The sequence below is a fragment of the Accipiter gentilis genome, chromosome 4, assembly GCF_929443795.1.
Source record: "Accipiter gentilis chromosome 4, bAccGen1.1, whole genome shotgun sequence".
NCBI classification, from domain to species: domain Eukaryota; kingdom Metazoa; phylum Chordata; class Aves; order Accipitriformes; family Accipitridae; genus Astur; species Astur gentilis.
Genome location: NC_064883.1, coordinates 40739565 through 40760777, shown reverse-complemented (window position 1 = coordinate 40760777; position 21213 = coordinate 40739565). Strand labels below are relative to the sequence as shown.

The 21213-nt window shown below is 39.6% G+C and overlaps 1 protein-coding gene across 2 annotated transcripts in view; it reads right to left on the bottom strand.

Annotated features, from left to right (window-relative positions):
- Window positions 1-1073: 1073 nt before the first annotated feature.
- Window positions 1074-21213, bottom strand: part of RHEB (Ras homolog, mTORC1 binding) — a 42698-nt gene continuing 22558 nt past the window's right edge. The window contains exons 3-8 of one of the 2 annotated variants that reach the window (XM_049799129.1): window positions 16828-16895; window positions 13599-13681; window positions 9173-9229; window positions 9025-9072; window positions 8406-8487; window positions 1074-1601 (exon numbers count right to left, since the gene is read on the bottom strand). In XM_049799129.1, coding sequence (XP_049655086.1) covers window positions 1509-1601; window positions 8406-8487; window positions 9025-9072; window positions 9173-9229; window positions 13599-13681; window positions 16828-16895 — 431 coding nt within the window. In that variant the 3' untranslated portion in view covers window positions 1074-1508. The remainder of the gene's footprint in view (window positions 1602-8405; window positions 8488-9024; window positions 9073-9172; window positions 9230-13598; window positions 13682-16827; window positions 16896-21213) is intronic. The other variant, XM_049799130.1, reaches the window with a different exon arrangement.

Here is a 21213-nt window from a genome sequence, read left to right as displayed (position 1 = left end):
CGAAAGAAAATAGTAAGTTTTTCTACATACACTGTTAATTGAGTGCTTTAGACCATTTTCTATATAATATGAGGGAACCACTGTACAAGAAATGAAGAAATTAGACATGCTAAATTTGCATCTTTCAGCAGAGACCAAAATGCAAAAGCTAATTCTGGTTGCAAAAACATTGCAAGTTTCCCTTTCATATTACTCCTGCCAGAAATTAAATTTTCAAATAGACACAAAAATGCAAGAGAAACACTTCATTTAATTAACTATGCCCCAAATCAGCCTCGTTTGTTTTGTTGTTGTTTGGGGTTTTGCTTTTAAACACAAAGTAGGTCAACTGCACATTTTTTTAAAAATATATAGTTGAAGTAGTTTGTTTCCAGACTTAAGACACTAAAGCTTGTTAAGCCCCTAGTCCAAAAGCCAAGCAAAAACTTGCAACTGGCTCGGGGAAGCTGCCAAGAGGTGTGCTGGGACCCCGACACCGTGAATGGCCAGGTGCCAGGACACCACTCACCTCTATCAGTGCTATCCAGATGCAAAAATACAGGAATGCATCATAAACAACCCACATCAATTTGTTCAGGACGTGCAATTTATTTTAAATGACATTTCTGTTTTCTTAACAAGTTTACATTTGTGACCTGGATAAATCCACTCCATCCTGACAGCACTCCTAGTTACAAGTCCATGTGAACAGTCTGGAGCGCAGGTGTATGCTGGCCCCTTACTTGGGACAGATCTGCACACCCTTTACTCCACAACTCTTTAACAGGTTACAGAGGAAAAATACAGTGCAGGTTGTCTGACTGAAAACCCAAACCTTCCCCTCCAAATCAAAGGTGTCACTTGTGTCTCCTTCCCACGAACGAGCACAAAGCACAGCTGAGCTACTTGGCCAGCCTGAGTTCTAGCAGCAAAAAATGGTTGGGATCACTCGCAAACAACTTCCCGAGCAATAGTCAAACCATCCACTGGCTCCAAGGATCTCACACCTCCTCTTAAGGTCAGCAGGTGAACATTTTTCATACAAAAAAAAAAAGTTGATATGGAATAATCAACAAAACGTTATAAACAGAGCATTTAAGGTTTGCAGCTATTTTATTTACAAGTATACATTTAACACAAAGAAACACTGATATCCAAGCCTAGTTAATAGTAGTGTAACAATATGCATCATTTTGATGATTATTCTAACCAACAAACTACACTGAAAAATTAATGCCAGTAAAATTCTTGGTCATAATATTAAGAAATACAATATATAAATTGAAAATATGATTGCTTAAAATTTGAAAATGGAAGTGAAGCCATTTGCACAGGAGTCAGAGTTTAACATAATCTGAAGGGAAAGGCTCCAAACCAACTGTTTATCTTTCAGGTTAACAGAAGAAAAAAAAATAAAAATAAAAAAAAAAAAAAAAAAAAAAGAAGCATAGTTTATCCTTAAAGATAATGGGCAGTTTTGCTTCTTCAGGTAGAATGTATTCCCAGTGTTTTCAGGTTTTGCAGTGGAATTACATTACTGAGCATGAAGACTTCCCTTGTGAAGCTGCCCCATCGATTTTTTCTGCCTCCAAAATTATCCTCTTAAAAACATCAACGGCAGTCTGTAAAGAGAGAATACAACATTAGTAGGTAAGGAGAAACTGCCCAATCCCTGAAAAAATAATTTTAAAAAAGGTTAGCAGTTTTACTGGCTACACCAGCAGACAAATGCACATCCAATGCTTATTCCAAAATCAAAGAGGGAAAATAGTTCAGTTTTGAACACAACCTTTTGGAAGAAAAGTGCAAAGCCCTATTCCACAGCAATCCTCAGATATTTTCTCCATCACTGCAGGAAGGGCAAGTATAAACTGAGCCATACTCACAACAGAGCTAATAACTATAATTTGGTTTTATTTTAAATAGTAAGCTTGCACTGAGTGACTGACAGCATTGAAGATTCTGATGCTGTGCTGCTCCAGAGAATAAACCAATTTATTTCCTTTAAGTAATCTTTAAGATTCCAAGTACTTGCACAGAAGGCAGCAGATTTTTCAGCTCAAAACACTGACTTTGCACAGCCCAGCATAAGAGTTACTTGAATATTCTTCATTTTCTCATCTTACCTATAGGTTGCAAGACACGGTGCAAGAACACGAGGGGAAAACATGAGCCCAACTAGCCATTGCCTAATATTAAGCAATATCCTTTGATAAAGTCCTTCTGAGAGAAAGGGGCTTTATACTTTAAACAGCTCGAACTACAGGATAGCCATTGCTAACATGGTCAGGCTCATACATTCTAGCTTACTGTATGGAGCATACAGGATTACACAGAGTCCCTCTGCAAAATCACAAGCCACACATGCGCTACGGATCCCTTCACTCCTTCAGAGGGAAGGCAGCAAGTACCCTCAGAGTCGGGGTCACTTGTTCTGCTATCAACTCCACTTACTCTACGCTGAATCTCCTCCCTCCACACCGAGCATAAAGCAGTCTGGTGAAAAAGGCTCTTCCCTGCTGAAGCACCAGGCGAGGAAACAGAGTGCGTGAGCTCAGAAGGGCGATACTTCCCCAAACACACACGTGCTAGTAAGTGCAAGTTAAAAATCTTGGGATGGAAAGACAAACTTATTTTCATGGGAAATTGCAACTGAAGCAGACACTAAGAAAGGATGTCAGACCACTTAAGTGGTTCAGGAGATTTTACAGAAGAATTTGATTGATTAAGTGTAGTTAGGTTTTTGGTGGGGTTTTGATTGTTTGTCTTTAAGGACACAGAAAGACAGGGAGAGTAAGGTGTCTGGGACAACATCATGAATGCTACCTGTAGTAAATACCTTACACTGTTACTCTGGTATTTCAGCATTCACTTGGGTTTTAAGGGTTTTTAAACTACACTAGCCTCCATCACAATATGCAGAAACTACAACATGCAGCATCTGAGATTGCCTAGGAGTAATTTAAGAAGAATAAGTCTATACTACAGTCAAGGACAATTCGAAAGTGCTTTTCTTCTCTACATATTTTTGAGCTGAAGATTCACCGTATGATCAGTACTTCAGCATGTGAATCTTCAACTTGGAAATGGTCTCCTGATCATCTCAGACATGCCATTTTAAGTTTATCTAACCTCTAGCCATCCGTTTCATGAATTCCAAGCATATGCTCCTTAAGGAAAATATAGTCATTATATAAAAGCAGTCACATTACGAAAGACGATAAAAAGAGGGTTTTGTTGATTTTAATCGACAGGCTGAAGAGCACCCTGTGATTTATGTGTTCTGACCTGACAGATGTTTTTCCACCTGCACAAAGTATAATTCTTAATTGGAACACTTCCAAATTAATCCCATTGACTGAAGTAGCCCCACAACTATCTTAAAGCAATCTTAAAATGATCAGACTGAATTTTAAAGTTTTCCATATTTATACTGTTTGTGCACAGTACTATCTCTGGAACTATTCATCAGCTGGAAATAGAGTATTCCTCTGTATAATGGAGTTTCCCTGCAATCCCAACAGAATCTGACAGAAGTGGCTCTCTAGTCCAGTAATGATGCAACACATTTCCTGGGCAAATTAAGACTCAGGAGAACCATGGTCAGGACCGCAGTTGTTATCAAGCTGGTTCCACTAATGAAAAGTTTCCCTTAACCAAGACTCGGTGATATATTGATTGACAAATATGCTGCACCAATGTTTCCTTACTTCGAGTTGAAATTTTCAATGGTTTCATTTTAATGCACAAGTTCTTGATAAACCTGGCTTCAAAGCACCCATTAAAAAACCTCCACAACTTATTCTGTCAACCAAGAAGCTGTACATTCTCTGTCAAGAACATGCTGCCTGAGACACTAAGATGTAGGAGTTCACAGGGCTTGTTAATTCATTTCACAGAAAATATGTATTCACTAAGGAGGTTTAATCACTGTCCTACAGTTAACGCTCAGGAATTTGTAATTCAGCCCAAATATCCTATAGAATTTTAGAATGAGCTTTTAAACAATGCAGGAAGCTGTGTTGTGTGACAAGGAATAAAGAACACAGCCAGGCTTTATGTGCCTCTGCCTCCATATGGTCCAATTACAGAATGTGGGTCACACCTAGCCTACAGAAAGCCATCTGGCTTTCTTCTACCTTTCTCCCTGAGGAAACAAAATAGATGTTAGCCTGGGCAACACATGCTGCCTAGAGAGCTTAGCAGCGTGCAAGAGACACCAGAGGCTCAACTGGCCCACAGCCGCCGGAGTCATCCTTTGGTATGCTGTATTTTTCAACTATGCAACTGTTCTATTATTTCAAAGACAAAACTCTCAACTGCTCATACTACTAGTTTATCTTGGCACAGAACCGGGCAAAGGAACTTGAACAATAGTCAGGTAAAAGAAGAGAGGTTTTTCCCTCCATCCTTTGCCAGGCCAAACACACTTTCCCAGGTAAACGTGTCAGACCCCTGGAGAGGGGCTAAGATCCCAAACCACTCTGAAGCATTTACTGAGCACTGCCTCTTCTGAGCTTGAAGATGAAGCTGCTCTTGAAAAAGAAGCAATGCCCAAGCAATTGCTTTTTAAGAGAGTGAGAAGTAGATTTTTTGCTACTTCCTTGCCCCTTCTAAAACAAATTTATCTAATGAATTTTACATAGCTGGATGAATACAACTTGGCTGCTCGTTACTCCCTAAATTCCAGTAAAAGTTGGCTCCCAGCTTCAGCTGGGTTTAAGACCAATTTGGATTCTGGTTCTATTTCAAACAGCTACCGCTTTATTGTACTAGGATTACGATGAAGCACTATACTATGGCTTAGGTGAAACAAAGCAGGGAATTCCACAAGAAAGGCTCAAAGCTCGTGAAGTTAGCCAAAGCAGTTCAACATATCTGGTAATAATTAAGCAGCTTGAGAAGATATGACAATAACAGCCCATCAGTAATCTAAAAGAAGTCTTTTCCATTAAGTCTCAGAATTGCCTTCTCAACTCCCAGGGATTTCCCTTGATAACTGACGTGTGGCTGATATGCAGGCTCCTCCAAAAGTCCTACCAGGTCACCCTTGTCTGGAGGAGCTGATACATAGCCTCAAATATATTTGACCTTAAGAACTCTTGCCAGCCGCTACCATGTATCATTACCACAGCTTTGATCTTTGCCTCTATCGCTTTCCATCTATTCAAAGTCATGCCATTTCTGGAATGTGGTATCTCTTCATAACTCCTGGCAGAATAGGTCTATTTTGCTGAAGTTAATCTACAGAACTATTTTAGTTGCCCAATAGAGTACAGCTATGCTCCTAGGACTCTCACAGATGCTCCAAAAGGATATTGTTTTGGCCAAAGCAGGGAGAAGTCAATGCTCTCCCACCCCCTTGTAGGGGGAAAAGGACCTTTGCTATCAAAACCTGTTATAGGGAATATCTTCTGTGGTTTCAGCAGTTCCTTGCAAACAGAAGTGTTACAAAGGACAGACCACGTCGCTGATCGAGTTTGGTCTAACCCCTGTAGCAAGTAGACATACTCCTTGCTACTGCAAAGAACATAACATAGCAAACCAATTTCAGACCAGCATACTAGAAATTGCCATCCTTTTGCTCCACACCTACCAAATAGAGATGGCTAGGTTTCATACAGAAAGGATTAACGGACTTCCCCCTAGTCAGGAAGGTTTGAGGTCTCCGCTGAAATTCTTAAGCTCTAAATTCCCAATCCAGTCCATCTCATCCCTTTAAGCATCAAATTAGCTTTCTGTAAAGCAAACAGAATCTGAAGCAGTTTTGGAAGGAGTTTAGACTTTATCTTCATAGGCAAGTTACATTTGCTGTACCAAGCCAGTACAGGTGATGATTTGGATGAACCTCCAAGCAAAAAAGTGCTGACAGACTTCTCTTTCCAGTAATGCTAGCTTACATAAAGTGAATGTTCAGTACCAGGAGAAAGACAACACACCTTGTTACTAAGTTCAAAATAAACCCTCTCCTCCCAAACCGGGGACAGTTTCAGAGTAAGATAAGATATCCTGCGTTGATAGAGGTCTGTTTTGATCCTGCCACATTAGGACTTGGAGGAAAAACCCCCACATCAGCTCAGAAGTGCTCCCGATCTAACTCATAAGAAGGGATGCTACAATGCCTGGCATCTCCTGTTTCCCCCTAGCACCTCACAGCTCCAGACTCCACACTTTGCTCTCAAAGCTCAATCTTACACCTCTTCAGAGGTGAACATTTCTCTGCAACCATTTGCAAGAAGACTAAGACACCTGTCCCAGTTTCGGGCTCCTTCACACTTTCTTTCATACATCCCAAACCTCCAAAGGAAGCACGCCAGAGAGCCTGAAAGATGGTCACATGCTGTGAGCACCCATCTCAGAAGTGACATTTGATCTCCCAAACTTCTGAGGCCTTCTGAAGCCAGACTAATTTACCAAGCGTATTATGTAGGAGGCACGAAGGAAGAATTGTGTTCAAGCACCTGTTTCTAACAACCTGCGTCTAAATCCAGTGATAAGATTTTACAGCAACCTGCCATCACTATTCTGAAGGATCCTGCTGGAATGAAGACCTGGTAAGAACACCTCTGACAGCAAGAATGAACAACAGCTTCTGATTTTTCATGGGATTTGTACAGGACTGTACAGAGTTTTGAATATCTGACATACAACTGCCATTCTGATTTCTCTGAAGCCTATAAAGTTTGATATGAAAATTTCAGCTGGCAGCATAACTTTCTATAGACAGCCTGAGACTAAGGAACAGGCACAAATACATGGCAGTCAATGGGACTTTGTTAGTGCAGCAATTTAATATGCAAGATATGCCAAGCATCATATAAAACTCACAGCTTCTTTGCATAAATATACCCAACATTTTTTTTCTTGAACCACAAACAATACAAACCTCAGAAAAGTTATGAGTAGGATATTCTGCTAGATATTAATTGCTACGCTGTTACACATTGCAAACATATGCCAAAAGAAAAAGAATACAGGCAATAGCTTTGCCTAATCCAGAGGTATCAAGTAATTTAAAATAAAGGGGGGGGGGGGGGGAATCAGATGCTTTTAACTGTTTTATTCTTTAGACTGTCAATTTAGTTTCCCTGGGTATGCCTTTGAAGCTTTCCAGCAGTACAGAGAAGATACTGAGAAATTTCATCCTTTCATCATGCCCAATTTTGACAAGGTTAATGCAAGTCTTAGGCAGATACAGAACTACTGATAAACTAACTCCAACTGTTCCATATCTGGAGAAAAAAATGCAATTTTTTCTTTCAAGGAAAATCCAACTTTACTCAAGTAACTTGTAGAATTGTTCACAACAGACATGGGATAAAGCTATTTGTTTTGCTTTTGGGGACAGAAGACAGAAAGAATGGCTGCTTAAACAGGTCCTGTCCTAGCTATAGGATTGCCCTTTTGTGCTGACGTTATCAAGGAGGCCAAGGATGCAGTATGCTAGGTTAAATATGACACAATGTAAGCATTTCTTCTGTATAAGGATTCATTTGTTTAAAACTAGCCTGACAATGTCCTTTTGACCTTATCATATGTCTGTATTTTCAAAAAGCTTTGACCCTGTTGAGACCTATAAGGAAAAAAAATAGAAAGGAAAAAAGAGAGAGAGAGAGGGAAAAAAAAGACACCTCCCACCCCAATCTGCAGCAGTTATCCATTACTTCAAGCCCAAACTAGGAGGCTCTTGTAGCTTAGATACATAAGGTGTCAAATCAATGACAAAATATTATTAGCAGCCACAGGAACAATTCAAATACCAGAACATATTTAGGAGGCATTTTAAAAGAAAGTTAGTTAGAGCAACCAAGAATAAGATGTTATTTAACATATAATTAAACACTTTCTTTCTGTGATAGGAAACCAACAAGTGCAAACGTGTGCAGGTTATATTGCGTCAGATTGTGCATCTTCACTACAGCTGTATCACAATAGTGTCTGACAGCCTCTGCTGTACTCTTAATATTTTTGTTTGTTCCCCCCACCCCCTGCCATAGACCCACAAAACAATTATTCCCCACATTAGGGAGACAGAGCATTGCCTAGCTAGCACCTTAAAACGTGAGGTTCGTCCCCTTATACCAACTCACTCCTCTGCCAACACAATGACCCCCTATTTAAGATAAGTGCAGCAGATCACAGACCCTGTTCCACCCACCACGTGGATTCGAGTTTTAGTTTGTCAGTAAGTGTTCTGCTATGTTCAGTGAAGCTTAACTTTCAGTTCTTCACTTCCTCCTTCCATTTACAGTTGCATGGAAAAACTTGTATACATAAACCTAAATGTAGACAGCCATTTTGTTTCCAACCATCCACACAAAATATCTGTAGAATACATGCAAATATTTTAGCTTCCTTTATTAAGTGAAACTGTGAGTCATTCCATTACATTGCTATTTGAATGAAGTGAATCTTAAATCCGTTACCTGATTTTCTTTAGCAGAAGATTCCAAGAAAGCTGCATTCCAGGATTCTGCTAAAGCTTTCCCTTCTTCATAGCTGATCACCCTGAACAAAGAAGAAGAAGAAAAAAAAGTATGTTTCTTTATAACTTGCAAAAGAATTGGAATTTGATACATCAGGAAAGACCGCAGAGTACTGAAGCACATAAATGCATGTAATAAGAATGTTTTGTGAAGTCTGATCCAGAGCATTTGCTCTTGGCTGTTGTCAAATACACTACTGGGCCAGGTAAAACTGCTATGTGACCCAGAAGAGCAGTTGTCCCACAGTATTGCTTTGTTTTCATAATCTGTAATATCATCTGGTATTTTACAGTTGTGAAAAATACACTTCTGTTACTTATTTAAAAAAAAAACACTGAAGTGTTAAATGACCATCCCTGGAACCTTATAGCAAAAGTCAACATTAGAACAAAAGTTCATGGCTCCTAGTTTGCTTTCTGGACACAAATACTTTGCCAGTACCTTATTTTAACCTACAATTTGATTTTAGTTACAGAAAGCCAAGAACAAAACTAGCGCTTTGCAGCCACAGGAATGCCGGCTGCTGTCTTGCATTTCACACGTACTGGAGTTCACATACCGTTCCATATGCAGGTCTTTTTTATTTCCAACCAGCATAATGGGTATTCTGTGAAAGAAAGTTCAGAACTTCAGAACAGTTACAGTATACTGAACAAAGTACTAGTAACATGCCTGCAATGAAATGAGATGAAAGTGTCACTACTTACTGGACTTTTCCCACCATATCCAATAACTTGCCATGGATAACTTTTATCACTTCAAAACTGCAAAATAAAGGGATGAAGTCACACATGCACTCCAATGTTTATCCTTAATACCCGATACACAAGCAATTAAATGCATATGTAGGTTGCTGTGTTTAAAACTTACTCTATGTATAGTGGCAGAACTACAAAGATGCTGAAAGTCTTACCGATTTGTGTACAACAGACAAAATGGTTCCAGAAGCAGCAAAGACTAACCTATGCCTCCCCAGTTATGATATTTGCAGAAATAAATAACATTACCCAGGACCAATGCATCTAGCATAGAATCACTAAAAGCCTCTCCCACCTCTCATCTGGTTTGTATCTGCAGTAAGAAATTTAACTGGAGTCCAACAATCCTGGATGAGCATATCAAATTAAAGCAGTTTCAAAGAAAAATTTAGTTAAGCACACTCCATCTTGAAAGAATACATTATTTTAAGAACACTTAGTTCATACAGAATTCTTTAGTTTTATTTATGTGAAAGCCAAAGAAGCCTAAATTCTAATTTTCTATGGAAAGTGAGTAAACTGATCTGCAAGATGGTATCGAAACTGGTTATTCAAATACTTGTTGCCTGTTCACCTACCATGTATGTCAAGTTTGGATGACAGGAGGTAAGAAGCAGTACTGTGAAATAATAAGAAGCCAAAAACCTCACTAACAAAATCCACTGCATTTGACATCTAGTACTTTTGAGAACAAGCTATAAACAGGGTTGAAGAGCAGATGTTGTGCTCCTCTAATAACATTATGGAAAAAATGCTGGTACATGAAGTGCACGATTCAGATTTGTTTTGAGAGAGAGGCACAGGCTCACAGACAAGACACACAACTAGACAACAAAAAAGTGACCAAAACTTCTCCAACTTCCAAGGTCATTAGCTACAGGCAGTGTCTTGACTTGCACTGCATTTCAATTAGAATTGAAACTCTTAAAAACAGAGCGGCACTCAAACACACTTCCAACTCAGAGCTCTCAAAGAACTGGTGCCTAAAAACACTATTCAAGCTATCTGAATCATTAAAACTTCTCACTTCTGGAACAATAAATGCTACCATATTTAAGAAGGATTTTCTGTCAAGTAGATCAATTTGTCTGACTCCCAATAGTTTTCGCAACTGAGTAGAACAAAATATTTCTCCATGTTTAGCTAATAGTTTTAGTATATCCTATCAAGAAAATGAGTTCTTTGCAAACAAAAGCGTGACAGTCTGGCACAACTTACTATTAGTAACTCAAGTACGACACTACAGATTACATAAAAATGTGGAATCAGTGAAAGGACTTTAGGGTTACAAAGAGCTTATGCTGAAAAGGTATTAGTGAAATTCTGGTCTTGAGAACTTGTCTTGGACTTTCATTCTTACAATTATTTCAAAAATAAAGAGTGAAATGGAGGTTGGTTATGACAAAGTTAAGAGGCATTGGTACACATAGAAGTAGGTGATCCTGCAAACTGAAAGAAGAATAAAAATGCTACAGAAAAAATTCTGCTACAGACCACAGAACTGTTTCTCAGTCTGAAGCAACAGTTAAAGATCTAGCGTATTAGCCACAGGATAACCAAACCACTAACATAGTACAATCACTGCTTCCTTTCTGCTATTTAGGTGTGCTGTTCCCAGCATAGCCCAAAAAACACCATGCCATGGCACAGCACCCTGGCGAGTCCTCACCTGAGGTTCCAGGGCACAATCCTGCAAAGTGGTGTTCTTCAACTTGGACTCTTCATTCCCCAATTCTGTGTACCTATCTGCTTGCCTAGGATAGTTCATGAGCTCCACTTTTAGTAAAAATAGCACAAATAAACAACTGATCTTTGTTAACAGATCAGGGTGGAAATCAAGAGAAGTGCTATTTAAACTCAAACACAATTCTGACACAGAAACAAGTTGCTAAGAACTGCCAGGAATGAAATTGGCTTGACCAGATCAATTTAATGTCCTAGAAAGCTTTTCAAATTAATAAGGCTAGAAGGAGCACTATAAGACAGAAATCAACCAATCCAAAGAGAGCATTATCACATCAAGTCGCAAAACAGTGAGGGATTTGGAGACCATAAGAGGTCCTTTCCAGTTCTGTCAAGCAAATAGGGCTACAGCAAACAGTACAATGTGTGAAATACAACAAAAAAATCTGACTAGCTGTCAGATAAACGTGTTACACATCATGGAACCTAGCAAGATACAAAATTGGAATTTAATTAAGCTGAACTAGAGCAAAAGCCTTCCAGTAACCTTGCTGCTGAGAGCCTGGGAATATGAAAAATGTAGGGCATTAGCTTTTACTCTAGTCCCATTTAAACTTCCCACTGGAGGTTAGCAGGGAAGATGATAATTTTAAAAGGGCATTTCTATTAAGTTTGCTGTCAAAGCTCTCACCCCTGCTGGTTCAATACTCAGATCAATATACACACTTTGTCAAAGTCAAGACAGATGGTGACTGTAATTTGATTGCCTGGGCAAGTCATCTAAGCTACCACAATACTGTGGAATATCTTTCCTATTGCCTAAATACTGTCTTGATACGGAACATAAGGAATTGAACAAAACAGGATCATTGATACTTTGAAATTTAAAGGAAGAAATGAAAAAAACTTGGAATAAATTCATCAAGACTAAAATACTGATGAAGACTATCTACCTACAGTCATAACATATTTTGTTCTGTCAGTATTTTCACCATAATTTGGTTTCTGTTTTAACTGATCGAATGCTACCACAGGAAACAGATTTTCATTTCCTCATTTGTGCTGCTAAGCTCAAGACATCTTGAGGCAACAACTGGAGTAGCTGAAAAAGATCATGCCCTTTAGCTGCCAACCAGGGAATAGCACAAGCCGTAGAAGCTTCCAACTCGTCTATGTTGATTTTAGTCAAAGACATTTTTGTTCTCACAGTACTACTTATCAATGAACATTGTCCACTTATGGCTGAGAATACTAACTCCTATTTCATGTGAGTTAGCACCAACACTGAAGAGGGAAGGGAGGGAAGGGAGGGAAGGGAGGGAAGGGAGGGAAGGGAGGGAAGGGAGGGAAGGGAGGGAAGGGAGGGAAGGGAGGGAAGGGAGGGAAGGGAGGGAAGGGAGGGAAGGGAGGGAAGGGAGGGAAGGGAGGGAAGGGAGGGAAGGGAGGGAAGGGAGGGAAGGGAGGGAAGGGAGCTTAGTATCTCTAGACACACATGAAAGCCTAACATCTGTTGCGCTTCCTCCAGAACACACATGCTTGCCCTTCACTACTTCAGAACTAAAGAAGAAAACCAGGAATGAAGGACTGTGAAAACGTGTTCAACATTAAAGACCTTGCAAGCAATGGAAGTTTATAACCAGACTGTATCCTTTCTTGGAGAAGCACACAAGAGCCAACAGGGAAGTTGTTTTGCCTGTATTTTATTATGGTCTACTAAAGAACACTGGAGACAACCAGTTTTGTCCAGTTCAGAGGAAAAGACATGGAATGCTTCAGCACTCAAAAAGCTGAGGAGCTTCCTTGCAAGTAGAAAGGAAGCATCAACTTCTCTTCTACTTGATGAAAGGTCTAAGGTCTTAATCATTTTACTTAAACAAAAATTTAAGAAAATAGGACTATTTTGACTGTCAAAACAAAGATGCTGTACAATATTAGAAAATTAAGATCTATTCAAGAATGACCAGTATTTAAACAAAGCAAGATGACCAGAGAAAGAGACAAAATGACAGAAGATAACAATGCCTTAGAAGAAGGCTGAGATGCATCCTGCAAGTAAATTAACTTCAGCTACAATGGACTCTGTCCTCATGTCAGAATGAGCAGCTAACAGGAACGACAAAATAGATACTCTGGGAAAATTTTCAGGTAAGATTATTTGCTGCAGCTTGTCAAGAGTAAGTCTACAGGCCAAAAGTCATATATTGCTATTTATATAAAAATTTCTGATGGTTAACCAGAACAACCCAAGACAAGAAGTCAAAGAAATCTCAGTACAGCAGTGAGCTACAAGGCTGAGGGACCAATCTAGCAACTAATTGGGTACTTCACATAAATGTACAGTGCCCTTCAGGTTCATATTTAAGTATGCCTTTGTATCTGACACTAGAACAATAAAGTCTACTTACTCCTGAAATCATTCTACGTACTTTTACTTACAACTCAAACAACGTAGTTCAGCACTGTCTCATTTCTTACATGGTACCTTGCATATTAGTCTGCAAAGTGTCTGTGACATTTGGATCTGAGGGGAAATTTCTGAAAAAACATTAATTTTAATTTCCATTATACTTTTAAGGGAAAGAAAGATTAAATGAATTAAACACATGTAAAGAAAGTATAGCAGAGGCACGAGGTGAACCCAGAATATATCTGGTTAATATCTGAACCAGAAGAACACAACAGATTTTATTACCTTTTTATTGACGTGACTGAATAAACAAGAATGTAGCCATTGATGTCTATGGAGTACGTCTGAGGAAATATGGAGTATTCATCCTGTAGAAGGAATATTGCATTTAAAATTACTTACTGTCACAGTTCAGAACTTGATGCTAGCAGCTCACTACCAGAGAAGTTGGTCATATTCGTAAGACGTGAGGTGCAGGGCCATTTTGTATGGGTAGTACTTTCAGAATTAAGTTTTTTCATCATAATGTCAGATGTAGAATCTTTACCAAATTAAGAGAAAGCTGAGTCAGTCTGTATACTCTAAAATTTAATCCACAGCTTTTTTGGTTTATTCCCTCTAAGACTATGGATCAGCTAAAGCTATTCCCAATCCTCTTATCCTGCTTAATTATCAGTTTGTATTAGTACAAAACATCCACTCTGTCCTACCACTAATTAGCAATTATGCTTCTTATCTTGCTGGTGATACATTTCAAATTCCTAATTTCAACAGCTGACGACAGGATCTACCAGTTCGTAATTTCAAGTGACACTGATCACATCTAAATTACCTAAGGGATTTGTTAGGAAGTGAATTAACTGTGGCTTACTAACTAATGCTCACCAACTACAGATGCAAGAAATACAGTTATTAGTTGCTTTATGACAACTAGAAGTTTACATTATATGACAAGTGTTTAATTAAAAGAAACAAACAAAACACCAGGAACTTACTACCCCTGTAGAAAAGGAACTGACCGAATAGGTAAATGAAACAGACTGACATATTGCCCGTAACGCAACACAAATAGTAAAATAGTTAAAAGTCTAAATTGTTCTAATACATATTCCCAAGAAACATTTACATTTTGACAAGAGCCACACTTCTTAATGTACGAGTTCTCAAATTCTTAAACCTATGCTTCTCAAGATGATAATTTTAGCTTAAGACCACATAACCTCTCTGTATATTGTCATGACTGAACAGATGGAGCAGTGCAATCATGCAGCTTAAATCTAGACAGCCAAAAGGAATCAAACTTCCTCAGCTGGTAAATGAGGAAAAACCCTTCATAAATCAACTTCACAGATTCAGCCAAAATAGTTTGAAGAAGAGCATTTGACAAAAGATGCCCTTATTTGCCTTTATTGCTACACAGTGAGGGCAGCCCTCCCCCATCTTCACTAAAATGCCAAACTGCCACTTCAGTTGGCCACGTAATCCCAAAGTCAATACAGAAGGGATCTGAACTAGTCTGCGTGTAAAACAGGTGAAAGTGCAACTCTGTAGTTGTTTGACTTTACCTGGAATTTCTCGGGACTGCCCCAGCTGGAATTTGGGGTTAGGTAAGATTTCCTTTTGCACTCCTCTTCTGTGATCCTGTACCAAGACTCCTGTTTAACTGAACTACGCAAAGCTGAATAGATAACCATGAAAGATAAAGAGGCACAGGACAGAAGAGGAGTACCAAGAAAAGTAAGTGCCATAACCTCAACTGTTTCTAATTCATTACTTAATTTTTATCTTGTTAGAAGAAGGAAGAAAAGCTGCTATGCTTCCTGGAACTTGAGGGTTAAGTCAAGAGCTTTGCCAAGTGATAAAGCAATGTAGCTGTAACTTTTCAAGTCATAGCCCAGTTTTCAAGCATGTAACAAACCTACAATGTAATTTTTGCCATGCTGTATACACATAAGGACTCCCTATGGATCATCAAGCAAGACAAACTTGAGACAAGAAATCTGTCCAAGCCACACCTTCCATAACCCAACATCAGCTCTCCCCTCTAAGCCTGGGTGTCAGAACTCAAAGTTCAAGTCATTCACAGGAAGAATCAAATCTGAAAATAACCACATGCTGGGAAAGAAGTTGTTTTGGTTTTACAATACTGTATAACATTAAATCAACCCTAAAAATAAACCTCAGCAATAGAGGTATATCACCAGTGAAGTTACACTGCCCTCCCAGAAGGCCACTTCTTCCTCAAAGAGAAATTCTACTTTCATCACTACACTACAACTGGAGATGTAAGGCAAGCACACTTATATTGGCACAAAGTGAAACCTATGGAGCTGCTCACACTTCTCGCCCTGCCCATCTCTCAACCTTGCTCTCCTCTGCAGAACGTTCTCCATCAAACAATCTTGCCCCAGAACGTGTGGCCAGTATTGTGTTTCTAAATCCCTTCAGACACCTCTGACAGATTGTAAGTGGATATAGTGTTGCTGATTAGCACCACAAGCTGACACCATATAAATACAGCATCGTTATTCTTAAAACATGTAGCTCTCTTCAAAGAAAGCAATAAACATACCTAGAAGGTTACAACCCTTCTGAATAGTTTCCCAGCTATGAGCAAGCATCCTGAAGCTTTAAAGTCTTAAGTACTGGCGGCTTATTTTACACCGCCAACATCGTCTAACATTTCTCAGTTTGAAAAAACCTAAAGGCATAGTATCAGAAATCACAGAAGGTAAGAACATGTAAGCAGTAAAAAGTTTAGGATAAAAATACAGGGGTTTAACAGTCCCTGTTCTGCTTTTTTTTTTCCTAACACAGAGTCTTTCCAAACACAGAGCACTCCTGTGCATGGAACATGCAGCGCAAGTTCAGCCAAGCAGCACCATATAATGAACACCCCTACTTAATGAAACTACTGACCATACTACAGGACATGTGTTCACTGTCTCCTCCTGTGCTCCCTGTCATTACGTGAAGGCTCAGAAGCACGCATGAACCATCACATAAAAACGTAAACAATCTGCAGTAGTTTATTGGTAGCTCAGTAACTACTACCTATATGCATTTCTGTCTATTCCCCATGACTACTTTGTGGATAAAAGTCACAGTGGTGTAGTTGGAGTACACAAATAGGGAAAAGTCATAAAAAACTTCTCCATGGTTTACTGAAGTGACATTTCCCATCTAAAGCAAGACTGCTAGTTTAGTTCATAAATATCAAGCACGCTACTTATGAACTTCTGGTACATCAGAGTTAAAGCAGTTCCTTATTCACTTCTTTGGACTTATGTTCAACAGACAGGAAAAAAACCAACCACCAAACAAGAAACCAAAACAAAGCCTTTAAATAAACACTACAGAAATATTGCTCTTTAGTGGCTAAACAATAACGCAGAATCATTTAAGTTAACCTTCACCTTTGAATGCATGGTTGTTACCAACTTAGCTGTACAGGAGTATGAATACCTGTTGTTTTAACTCTGAAGAAAGATCCAAAGAAAGAAAGATAACTTACTTGACCAGCAGTGTCAACCAGCTGAAGGTGATATTCTTGGCCATTTACTGTGATCAGTTTTGTAAAAGCTAGAACAAACAAGAAATACATAAACATGTCAGAATTATACACAAGGAAGGGATCACCATCAGCCAAGGCACTAAGAAAAAGAACTTTAGTTACAGGCTTTAAAGTAGCAGTAAAAGCCTAGATCAGGTGGCTGTACGTTTAACTAGTGTATTGCAGATAACAACACTCAGAAATTTACTGTAAAATTTCAAGATTCTCCTCACATTGGATGCAGCAGTTTCTCCTTTACTTCCTTAAAAGGAAAGAGTAAAAAGGGTTTTTACATGCATTTCTAAGAGACTTCCAGGCAACTGTAATTTGTGGTAACAGAAAACACTTAAAATACAATTAGCATCAAAGCTAAGTTTGAACTTTATAATAAGACATTTTACCCAGTTTCCAAGCAGCAAGATCAATTTCCTAAAGGTAAATACTATGACATAAATTACCTGGATAAACCAAAAAACCAAAAAACCCACAACCAAAAAACAAACACCAAAACCAAACTTCGGGGGCTAGAACACACAGAGCCAAGCTTATGAATACAGTAAACTTAAATAATGAGACTTTAGCTAGAAGTTCACCATGTTGCTTTCACATTTTCCATAGCTACCAGCCTATCTTAGTCCTCAGTCAGGAAGTACATTCAGTCCCTAAAAGTGATGAGAATTGCTTCTCTTCCTCAGATTCATGTAGTGCCAATGCACTGTGAGCTGAGGAATCTTACTCAGTGTTTGTATTATGCAACTGCAAAAGCAAACAGTGTTACGGCTCTTGTGGGAATAATGTACTACCAAGTACTACACGTACCTAACAGAGCACACTGACCTGGCTTCAGAGCTTCACTTTGTCCTTAGTGTTGCAGTTAAGACACAATTACTGGACAGTACTAATATATTGAGTAAAATTTGTGTTGTCCTCTGGTTGAGGTGGTTTTCCCAAATACTAACAGTCCTATGAAGCTTCATCTTTCATTGCAGTGATGAGTATGGAAACTGCTAACACTGCAGTGACCTGTTCATCATACTCTAAGTCGTCCAACAGCTTGGCGTAGCTGCAAAGTTGAATGTTCTTGATCCCACTGTGCGGTCTCCTGCCTACGCCTTCTGGGTTTTGTACAGGGTCTCCTAGAAGCTGAAGTTTGCCAACTTTCCTCCGCTCCGCCAATGCTTGTTGCCCTGTCAAGTCTCCACAATGCGAGTATTGTCTTGAGTAAGTGGGCTGAAATATCTGAAACTGGAGGTTTCAGCCCACCTAGTAAATCAAAGCACCCTTTTTTAAAAAAAAGGAACAATTCAAACAGCAATGCCAAACTAACGCAGAGTATCTAAATAAACAGTGTAAAGCATACCTACCATTTCCATTACAATACCAACAAGAGCAATTTGAAATGGAGCCTCAGAGAGCTCCTACCTTACCCTGTCTATCCCCCAAGAAAGCTGCTTTAGCACATGTGCATACGAGCTGCACTCAAGTCACTGGACACTGTTGTCATCGCTGCACAGAATTTTAGGGTTATGAAGCAAGAATCCACAACAGCTCTTTGCCTTGGATGCATACTGTGGTGGGGACAGAAGTAACTGTTTGTTTGAACAGATGTTAACATGCAGCGCTGCTATATACCGTATCACTGCTTCAAGTCAGGGGGAAAACAGACTCATCTGGAGACATACTGCATTAACAGGTATATTAAAAGTAACAGTCTCTCTCTGGTGTCTTGACACTTCACATGCATATCAAAGCACTCTGCAATCAAAGTAGCTTCAAGAGCCTCATGAAGTTAATATTTAAAAAGGGACAGAGACAGATGGCAGCTTTTTCAGACTACTCGAGAAGCCTAGAATAGACCCAGCAAAGACATCATCATCATCGGTACTGGAAGCAGAGTGTGACAGAGCCAGCGGAAGGGAAACAGTGGAGGAGTCACCACAGACTGGGTGAGGAGAACTGTTAGTTCAGTGCAGAGGCTTGTAGCACTAGGAACAGCCCACTGCAAGAACACAAATCTGCTTTGATGTGGTCATAATTAGTGACTCCCATTTCTTTGCTGAAGTTTTTAAAAAATATTCCTGGTAAGAATTTAATCTTGGGAAAAACCTGCAGCTGTATTAAATGTGATTAGCAATCCACAGGTCCCCTTGATCCAGAGGAAGTCTCCACTTCCAATTCCATCACCTATCATCCTGGGACACGTTGCCTTCTGCTGTGCCTATGAGCAAGACAAACAACCAATAATACAATAACTGCACAGCATGGCTCTTCCCGGTATGCCAAGGACAGATTTCAGCAGACCTGAACAATCTCTGCAGTCCTAGTCATAACACAAACATCTGTGAAACGCTGCTCATCAGCGGAAGCATGGGTAAAACCTGTTTTACCTCCATGAAGCACACCGATCTCAGAACAAGACATATTTACACCTTGCAAAGGCATAACTCAAGTGTAGCTACATGAAGAAAGCTGCAAACCCCACCTTCACCTACAATTGTTCCCAGTTCTGATGCACTGCTGAAACTTGGAGAATTCAATGCTGCAGTGAACAACGCAGCACCAGATACATGCGTACAGTTGAGGGTGCACCAGTCAACGGCTGCATTGCAAAGAAACTAAACCACTCTGCCATCACAGAAAGTTCTGGAAAAATTATGTGCAGAGTGCAACCCTGAATGCTGCTACAGCTCAGCAGAAGTGTAACTTAGCAGCAACTCCCTCAACTGCTGATCATCGTCACCCTAAGATCAACTGTATTTCAGTTACACCAACATGAATGAAGTGATTTGGATATAAAACTAAAATGACAGCTCCTGTGAAAACAAGCCATTATGATAAAGAAAGCAGTACCAGGCATATGAATGCAGGCTTTTAGATCAATAGTGCTACTGAGTAAAGGTGACTGGTATAACATTATTCCCACAGAGCAACTGGCTGGTAGCTAAATACAACCACCTCATAAGGGTTCCTTGGTTACTACCTTTTGCACCCCTTTCTACCTGTCTTCATTCCAAAGTCAATGCCTGTCACTATCTGTCAGGACATCTTTTACAACACTAAGATGTGTAATGCAACAGAACTGTATTTAATTTTTCTCAGAAGCCTCATTTCCACCCCTTGAGAATGCTGCTCATCAGCAACTCCTGGGAAGAAGCATACTTCAGCCTTCCATTGCAGTTGCCATGACATGCATGGAAAAAGTTTAGCCTTAAAGATGCTTCTAGCAGACCCATCTAAACGTATAGGTATCCCCTCCACGACTACTAGGGTTCCTCCAGGCCCCCCCACCTTTCTAATATGCTCTACCCGCAATTTTATTGAAAAAAAACAGGATGGAGGTAGGAAGCCCTTGCAGGAAGACTATTCCTTTCCTTAGGGAGCTACTGAGCCTGTTTAGGGGAGAAAAGAAGACCACAGAGCTATGGCACAGTGCTAGAAGCTTCTCCAAAGCTGCAAGGAAAAGCAGAAGGCAGCCAGGCAGGCCTCAGAGGAGCTGGAGAAAACATTTTAGAGACTCAGGCAGTCAAGTCAGCTTTCCTGCAACACAAAATCACTGAACTAATGATAACCAAAAAGACATCCTGCAAAGATGGGGATGGGTGGAGTTGTGTGCACATCTTCATTATCTATTCTATCTAACCTATTTGCTTCAAGTTCTAAATTAAGATTCTAGTTTTTATTGCAGTAAAATTTTTGAGTTTTAAATTGTTCTGGTCTTAGCTCATCCGAGCTAATCTGCCTTCAGAGCCCCATACAGCTCAGTGCCCATACAGACTCCCTCTACACACTCCTGCTCTGCAACAATCTTCCTTGTCTTTCCAACACTCCCACAAGTAATTGTTCCACTAGTTTCTCAACCTGGCTGTCTCAAGAATAGCCACCCATCATGGTGTCACTCCTGTTGGGACATTCAGAAAGGGAAAATCTATTTTGCTAAGCAATTAACTCTCACCTCTGCTGCTGCCACAAAACGCTGCAAGTTACTCTTCCTGATACACAAGTTTAGGAGAAGCAACTGAATTCAACATGCTCATTAACTTACATAAACTAACTTTTCTGGTTCTAATGTAATATAAGCAAAGGAAAACGGAGCAGTGAAGCAGTGATGACTTTAACAAACACTAAGTGAAGTCTGATACAGCTTATTTTCTCTTTACCGCTGCCAAAGAAGGTAGTGATTTTCACACTGAAAAAATGAAACTACTAGAATATTAGGTCTTATTCCTATTGCTCAAGGCTTATACGCTATGCAACTTGTTCCTTTAAGAGTTTAACTACAGCTCCCCTTCTATACAATTTAGCTTTACACAATTTTTTGTGCAAGTTTCATTATTTGAAGCAAAAATT